This window comes from Microtus ochrogaster, unplaced genomic scaffold (assembly GCF_000317375.1).
Source record: "Microtus ochrogaster isolate Prairie Vole_2 unplaced genomic scaffold, MicOch1.0 UNK80, whole genome shotgun sequence".
NCBI lineage: Eukaryota > Metazoa > Chordata > Mammalia > Rodentia > Cricetidae > Microtus > Microtus ochrogaster.
This window is the reverse complement of record NW_004949178.1, coordinates 270,795-279,150: the sequence shown is the minus strand read 5'-3', so window position 1 is coordinate 279,150 and position 8,356 is coordinate 270,795. Positions and strand designations below refer to the sequence as shown.

Genomic DNA, 8,356 nt, shown 5'->3' with positions numbered 1-8,356 from the left:
CTGGTCTACAAAGCAAGTTCCAGAACAGTCAGGACTGTTACACTGAGAAACACCAACTGGGGGTCAGCAATCTGGTTTGAAGGCTAGAATGAACCCTGTCCTGGAACTAGCTCTGTAGACCAGGCTGGTCTCGAACTCACAGAGATCCGCCTGCCTCTGCCTCCCGAGTGCTGGGATTAAAGGCCTGTGTCACCACCGCCCGGCTTAGGCCTCGGGTTTCTGTAACTAGACCAAAACCTCCAACTACAGGATCCGTTTTCTTAATAAATTTTATTTTAATTTGTAAAAAGAAAAAAAATCAGGACTAAAACGTAAGGCAACTTAAAAAGTTCAAATATATATTTCTTATATCATAGAGATTTTTAATTTCCTGGTTCTCTCTAAGAAGGGAGGCCCAAGGGGCAAAGGAGAAGGAAGGCGACAATGCCATCACACAGTTCAGTCGGAAGCTGTCAAGTGGAATCAACGGGGCATGATGAAAGCACGGGGAGAGCAATAGTTCTGTCTCTCAGAACTCAGTCCATCTTGAGGTTAACATAGATATAACGGATGAACTTTAAGGAAGAGAAAAAGGAGATGGTGCCCAGCATGAGGAAGAACACATAACCAGTCAGTAAGGAGTAGCCAAAGAACTCTACTGTCTGCACTGCCCCTGACATGTTGGAGCGCCGGGCATAGTAGAACACGGAGTAGAGGAAGATGAAAAGTCCGGTGGAGCCGACACTCAGCACTGACCGCCACCACCAGCGGTAATCTTCCCCCGACAGCTGGAAGTAGGTGAGCGCGATGGAGATGCAAGCCCCCACACTCAGCAGAATGGCGAAGACAAAGAAGAGAATGCCATACAGAGTGTACTGTTCTCGACCCCAGACGGTGGCAAAGATGTAGTACAGCTCCACAGAGATGGCGCTGTGGAGAGAAGAGGGACACAGCATTAAAGCACTGTGCCACACCTTCCGGCACTACAGTCACCGAGGAAATCAAGGCTACCTGGGGATTCCTACGCCCACTTCCACCACCCCCCCCCCCACGGTTTCCTTCATAGTTTTGGAGCCTGTCCTGGAACCAGCTCCAGGCTAGCCTTGAACTCAAAGAAATCCATCTGCCTCTGCCTCCTGAGTGCTGTGCCACCACCACCTGGTGTACCTGGGAATTCTTTTGCCTATGATTAGTTCTCTTAGTTCATGAACATCTTCCCTGACAGGCATATGTCTACACTACTACTATTTGGGAGGCTAAGGCAGGAGGATTGCCAAGTTCGAAGCTAGTCTGGGCTACAGAGCAAGTTCAAGGCCAGCCTGGAAAACTTTGAGATTTGAGATCGTAGCAAAATGAAAGATAAGAAAGGGCTAGGAGGGGCTGGAGAGATGGCTCAGCAGTTAAGAAAGAGCACTGGATGTTCTTCCAGAAGACCCAGGCTCAAATCCCAGCACCCACATGGCAGCTCACAACTGTCTGTAACTCCAGTTCCAGGGGATCTGATATCTTCACACCAATGCACATAAAATAAAGTTAAATAAATTTAAAAAAGGGGGGGGGCTAGGATATCACTCAGTGGTAGAGTGCTTGCCAAATAATGCATGAGACCTTAAGTACACTCCAATAGTACAAAAAGGGAGTAAGAGAAAGAAAACAAAAACAGCTACTGTGTTCTCTTTATTTTCTGCTGTGTTGTTGAAAAGGTGCATAGTCAACTGAATGAGTAAGCAAAGGGGCTGAGCTCTACACACCTGCAAACACTAGTCCTACAGGCACTGATCAGGGCCTAAAGTCCATCTGCTTGCTGTTTGCTGAGGAGGGGAGCTTCAGAAGTGAAACACTCACATCTGAATTAGCTGAAGCTCACTCCTGCTAGATGGCACCATTTTATGAGCTCTCACTGAACTGGGGATTGTTACTGGGTTATGGTATTGAGGTGGCAGAAGGAAAAGCTGAATCAAAACCCGACAATGGCAAGGCATGGTAACGCACATCTATAATCCAAGCACCCAAGGCACAATTGTGTATTTTAACCCAGCCTCATAACACTGTCTCAAAACAAACAAACAAACACCCTCTAGTGTCCAAAACCAAACCAAACTAAAACCCTCCCGAGTGACGGGCATGGTATGATGTGTAGGTACCTGAAAGGCAAGAAGCCACCAACAGTCATGTGGATGACAGTAGACTTGTACCAGGGTTGGGGTGGGATCTCCCGGGCGATGTTCTTAGTGCGACAAGGTGCATCAAAGGGACTAGCATTGTTCTTCCCGAAGATGCCTCCAATGACAGTAAGAGGAAAGCCTACCAGTAGCCAGACCGTCAGAAGCAGCAGGATGGTTGTGGCTGGTAGAGCCTGTGTCGAACCATTGGCCCAATGCACTGAGTTCACCACACTCCACGTCAGGAAGAAAGGCACTGCAGGAAGGAGGGGCAGCAGTAGGAGCAACACCCCTGTGACACCCCACTCAGACTGGACCTAAAGGGGAGAGGGATGAAGTAGCCTGCCACTTACAGGGCCCAACTATGCTCCCAGATGTCCAGAGCTGAAGGAATTCACCTTGACCCTTTCATAGCTCACTGTTCTTTGTTCTTTATTTTCTGAACACCCTCTTCCTCCCACCCAGTCCCATCAAGAATCAAGACAGTTGCTTCATCGTGGTCTGAGAGTGATAAGAATCACTACAGGAACCTTGTCTTGCCATGCCTTGATAATTCCTGGCATGAAACAGTCATTTGGGTTAAGGATCTTTTCTCAGAAAGCCATGCTTAAAATACAAATATGATAGGGTATAAATCAAATACACCAAATTGGAAGCAGCAAGGTTTAGAAGGTAGACTACTACTGTCTCTGGAAAGGCGATCTGGCCGGGCAGTGGTGGCTTACGCCTTTAATCCCAGCACCCGGGAGGCAGAGGCAGGCGGATCTCTGTGAGTTCGAGACCAGCCTGGAGCTAGTTCCAGGACAGACTCCAAAACCACAGAGAAACCCTGTCTCGAAAAACAAAAAAAAAAAAAAAAAAAAAAAGAAAAAAGAAAGAAAGGCAATCTGAGCAGGGCGGTGGCGGCACACACCCAGCACTCAAAGGCAGAGGCCAGCCTGGTCTACAAAGCAAGTTCCAGAACAGTCAGGACTGTTACACTGAGAAACACCAACTGGGGGTCAGCAATCTGGTTTGAAGGCTAGAATGAACCTACCTCTGAAATAAAAACAGTATCAAAAAATAAATTTAAGGATGCTATTTAAGGGGATTGAAGAAATGGTTCAATTGGTAAAGCCCTTTCCCCCAAAGCATGAGGACCCAAGTTGGATCTCCAACATCCGTATTTAAAACAAACAAAATCAAGTCAGATGGAGTAGTTAGGGCTCTTGATTACTGTACAAGGGAGGCAAAGACAGGAGGATGCTTAGGGCTCGATGGTTGTCCACACCAGCTAATTCAGTGAGCTCCACTTCAGTCAAACCCTGGCTCCAAAAACAAGGTGAGTGCCTGAGAAGGATACCTGATGTTGACATATGCCTTCCCCATGCACAAAGTTCCCAGCACCCACACAAGTAGACACACCACATTATTTAAGCATAATATCTGAGAAAGTGATGGTTCAGTTGGTAAAGTGCTGTTCATGAAGGCCTAGGTTCAGTCCCCAGATCCCCACATGAACAAAAGCTAGGCATAGTTGCTCATGTTGTTTTGTTGGTCTTTGGTTTTTTTTTTTTTGGGATTTTGGAGACAGGGTTTCTCTGTAGTTTTTGGTGCCTGTCCTGGAACTAGCTCTTGTAGACCAGGCTGGCCTCGAACTCACAGAGATCTGCCTGCCTCTGCCTCCCGAGTGCTGGAATTAAAGGAGTGCGCCACCACTGCCCGGCTCCAGGTCTTTGGTTTTTTTATTGTTGTTATTTTAGACAAAAGTCTATTCAGCCCTGACTGTCTTGGAACTGGTTCTGTAGACCAGGCTGGACTTGAAGTCAGAGATCTGCCTGCTTTGGCCTCTGAGTGATAAGATTAAAGGCATGCACCACGACACCTAAGAGATTCTTTTTGATAGATTTTTCTTATGAAATTACTGCCCCACCCAGTTGCTAGAGAGACTGCTTTGTGGTTAATAGCACTTCCTGCTCTTAGAGGACTTGGGTTTGATTCCCAGCACCCACATGGTAGCTCACAGCCTTCTGTCACTCCAGTTCCAGGGGATCAGACACCTTCTTGTGACCTCATGACTATGTTGCACATGCATACATGCAGGCAAAACACTCATACACATAAACAAATATTTTTAAAAGTCCTCCCTATGGGCTGGAAAGATGGCTCAGCAGTTAAGAGCACTGGCTGCTCTTCCTAGAGGTCCTGAGTTCAATTTCCTGCATCTACATGGTGGCTCACAGCCATCCCTAATGAGATCTGGTGCCCTCTTCTGGCTGCAGGCATACATGCAGACAGAACACTGTATACATAATAATTAAATAAATCTTTTGTTTTTTTGAAAGTCTAGATCTGTTATTGCTCTGGGTGCTAAGTCTTTACTCTGTTTATGTGTACATCCACTCTAGTGTATGCAGGGCATTGAGAACAGCACTCTTTGCCTTCCTCCCTCCTTCTCTCTCTACCCCTGACAGTTCCCAGCAAGGGCATCCCATAAAAAAAAAAAAAATCCTATATTCCCTGCACTGACTCAATCCCAGGGCCCATGATGTGCTCCTACTCCCTAAATCTAGACAGACCCACCATGAAAGGGGACGTTCTCACCAGAGAAAAGACTGGTCGTAAGAATGATGTTCCACACCCAGCGCTCGCCTCCAATCTGCCGGTAGAAGTGACTGGACACATAGCCAGAGATGCAGCAGGTCAGGGCATACAACAAGATGGCTGCCGAGTTAATGGCTCCATGACGGTGCACATTGAACATGCCCAGCAACGCCATGACAATGATGCCTACAGGGTAGCAGTGGAGAATTCGTTAGGTCTCACCTACATCTCTTCTCCATGTCAGAGAAATAATCCCCTTAACCCAGATAAAGGGCCTCATTTGATTACATCTCCCTAGTTCTACTGTCAGGAAAACCCATATACAGCCTCACTAGAGCTACAGTCTCCCCTCGGTTTTTTTCTCATCTTGAAGAGAAGATCCACTGAACTTTTATAATAAACTACCTGCTACTCTTTGAGAGCAATTCATATCACCTCACCAGTGCCAAGAGCCAGGAACTGGGCGCCCACACCAAGCACAGCACAGAGCAGCCCGCGGTACGGAGGGAAGCGGAAGACATCTGTGTGGATAATTTTCCAACCGTTGTCACCCTGGTCAAAGTCATCACTAGAGCCTCCAGAGCTGGTCTCTTCATCTAGGTTGTACCGAGCCAGGTCATTTCGGAGCACACGCATTAGAATGACAGCCACGAAACCCACCAGTAAAAACACAAGCACCATGGAGTTGATGATGGACAACCAGTGGATTTCCAGCGTTCGAGGAAAGAAACCACCATCATCACCACGGCGTCTATCACTCCGACGCTCCACTGAAGTCTCAGACCAGTGCACACTGTAAGTGTGAGTAAGGCCTAGGAATTCATCAGATCGTAAACCATCCAAGCTGTGGGGCTTGACATCCCGAACTGAAACATTGGCAAATATGATTCGATCTCCATGGAATTCTAGGTGGAAGTCCAAATGTGTCCAGAGACCTATCTTGTGGCTATGTGGCAGGAAGCCGCTCTCTTCCATGTAGCCCACAAAACCACGGATTGGCAAGTCATCTACCACAAATTCAAAGTAATACAATTCCTCAATGGCCTGGCGCAGCTGCTCCACCTATAGAGAACAAGCCAGGGGTCAGTATACAAAGCCTCTCAGGGTTAACGCTGTGTTTCTCAACTTGGCAGTACTCATAGTTTGGGCTGGATGATTCTGTGCTGTAGGGAGATGCTGTGCACTGCAGAATTCAGCATCCTTGATCTCTACTCACTGCGCACCAACAGTACCACTGAATCGTGACAATCAGCATCTCCAAAGCCAGGCATCGAATAAAACATCCCTGTTAGCCCAGCACTTAAAAGGTTCGTCTTGGGTTTGAGGCCAGCCTGGGCTACAGAGTATGACCTTATCTCAACAAACACACACAAAAAAAACCCAAATCAAACAAACAAAATGTCTCTTAACATTGCCAAAGTTCCTAAAGGACCAAAACTGTCTCCCATTGAGACTCATTGATTGATTCTGGTATACTGGTCCCCGAAAAGAGCAAGTATAACTTTGATGGGATAAAGTCTCAAAAAAATAAGTGGGACAAAGTGTAAAAGACTGGAATCGATTAAGAAGTGTGTGGATTTGCTAAGGAAAAAAAAAGTAACAGGGAAAGTTAGAAAGTAAAGGAGCTGAGAAAGAACCAAAGGAATGTATGAAAGGAAAGAATTACACAGAAGTCTTAAGTAGGACATTTTGTCAGTTCTGCATCTCAGTACCCATGTAATCCTGAAAAGTCAGTTCTTGAACAAGTACTGGGTTGTGGGTAGAGTCCAGACAGATAGTTTCCATAAAAGCACCACAACTGCAAGGCACTGCTAGCCTCTGGCGGGGGGAGGGGGCGCTAAGTGATAACGAATGTGGAGAGCTGACCTGTGCAGAACTGAGCTGCATGTGGCACAGAATTCTCTTCTCCACATTCTCCCGAAAGCGGATGTCGTACAAAGATTCGGCCATTCGGTCCCCATCCAGTACTTCACCCAAACTAAGACTTTTGTGACGGATCTTCTCAGGACAGCAGACTGGAAGCTGATAGTAGTGGTAAGTTTCCTGGGGGTTATGGTAGGGTCCCACTTTGTTGACATATAGAATGACAGGGTCGCCGGGCTTGTAGTGTGTCACACCTTCTACCCCTGGCCCATGGCCTGTGCCCAGCAACAGTATCAGGACTGGCAAACACTGGCAGCTCCAACTTCGAGGGTGCCCTAGGACTGTCATCTTTAAGGCAGCAGAACCTGTTGGGGGGAATCCCGTGGTTACAGAAACTAGGTATCAAATCGTGACGCCCCGGGTCTGGTCTCTCAAACGCCCATTGGCTCCACTTCCTCCCATTGGCCTCCCGATCCCCGCACCGCACAACTTCTACCCCACAAAGATGGGGCTCGGCGCGCGCTCGACAGTACTCCCAACCCGGGGTTCACGCCTCTCCTCGGCCTCCCCCACCCCGGGGCTTCTGCTGCGCGCGCCAACCCGTTTCTATGGCAACGCCCGGGGGGCTCGCTGCTCCGGCAGAGGCACCGGCCGCAGCTTCGGGCTCCTCACTGCGAGGTACCGGCTGGCCAAAGAGGCGCCAGGGCCTCGCAGGCCCCCGTAGCTGCCCTTGGGCTTCTGCCCGGGTTCCCAGATAGCGGCGCCGGAGCGGTAGGCTTGCCGAGGACCTGACGACGGACCTCGTCGGGGTTGTCTGCCTCTGTGCCTGATCGCCGCGACTGCGACTACGCCGCCGGCGTCCACTCTCGGCTCACCCAAATGCTCCCCAAACAGCTCTGGCTCGCCCGTGGTTGGGCCCCGCTACAGAGCCCCCCAAGCTCGCTCCTCGAGTCTGCGGACGATGCAAGTGTTCTTCCCGGCGAGCAGCACCGCAGCCCGGCCACGTCAGCCTTACCACTTCCGCCCTCGCCGGCAGGGACCTCAGCTCCGGAAAGGCTCGTCTCCGGAGGTAAGACCTCCGTGATGCTCGCGCGCTTGTTGCGGGCCGCTTCCCACGGGGGCTCGCGCGGACCGGGCTGCCCGCCCTAGGCTGGAGAGAGACGGTCGCGGAGTGCGGGCGCGGGCGGCCGAAGGCTGGAGCTGTCCCCGGCTGCTGAGGCTGGCCCTGACGCCGAGGGGTGCCCCTACCTGGGCGGGGCGAGTTTTTACGCGGCGTTCCCACGTCCCGTAGCCTCAAACACCTAGGTGAAAGTGTCCTTCCGAGACTTTTGGGCCGTACAAAGTAGTTTGTGGGGCCTGGGAGAAGTTTTCCAAACCAAACAGGGCTGGTTTGTTTTACTTTTTCTTTCTCCCCCCCCCCCGAAACAGGGTTTCTTTGTGTAGCTAACTTTGTCCAGGAACTGCCTCTTCTGGTCTCAAACTCGGAGAGGGGAGATCCGCCTGCCTCCGCCGCCCGAGTGCTGGGACTTAAAGGCGTGCTCCACCTTTAAGTGCCGGGCTGACAGGGTTCTTTATAACCGGAGGTAGTGCCTTAGTTTTTTTTGAAGCAAGAGTCCCAGCTGATCTCGAACTCGGGGGTCTTTCGAGTTTCCAGGTACGCACCGCCATACCTAACTTCCATCATTTTGTTTTGTGTATGTTTGTGTGGAGCGTTTGGCCTTCTCCCTAATCTTTTTTTTTTTAATATTTATTTATTTATTATGTATACA

The 8,356-nt window shown here is 49.5% G+C and overlaps 1 protein-coding gene across 6 annotated transcripts; it reads right to left on the bottom strand.

The window, feature by feature from the left end:
• Positions 1-251: 251 nt before the first annotated feature.
• Tm9sf1 (transmembrane 9 superfamily member 1) lies at positions 252-8,011 on the bottom strand. Of its 6 annotated transcripts, none has more exons than XM_013354917.2 (6): positions 7,603-8,011; positions 6,591-6,952; positions 5,165-5,786; positions 4,725-4,910; positions 2,124-2,397; positions 252-909 (listed from the first exon to the last, which is right to left on the bottom strand). In XM_013354917.2, exons 2-6 carry the CDS (start codon positions 6,933-6,935, stop codon positions 516-518), a joined length of 1,821 nt encoding a protein of 606 aa, XP_013210371.1. In that variant the 5' UTR covers positions 6,936-6,952; positions 7,603-8,011; the 3' UTR covers positions 252-515. The 6 variants fall into 6 exon arrangements, with proteins under 6 accessions (XP_013210371.1, XP_026633449.1, XP_026633448.1 ...); XM_026777648.1 differs by lacking the exon at positions 7,603-8,011 and adding an exon at positions 7,463-7,580; XM_026777647.1 differs by lacking the exon at positions 7,603-8,011 and adding an exon at positions 7,388-7,451.
• Positions 8,012-8,356: the final 345 nt, after the last annotated feature.

What these genes read in the sequence shown, in the direction of transcription:
- Tm9sf1 (XM_013354917.2), bottom strand. Translation starts at nt 6,935, where the DNA reads ATGACAGTCCTAGGGCACCCTCGAAGTTGGAGCTGCCAGTGTTTGCCA. An exon ending in TGCAGCTCAGTTCTGCACAG is followed by an intron (nt 5,787 to 6,590) that starts GTCAGCTCTCCA and finishes TGTTCTCTATAG; the next exon opens with GTGGAGCAGCTGCGCCAGGC. An exon ending in TACGACCAGTCTTTTCTCTG is followed by an intron (nt 2,398 to 4,724) that starts GTGAGAACGTCC and finishes TCCTTCCTGCAG; the next exon opens with TGCCTTTCTTCCTGACGTGG.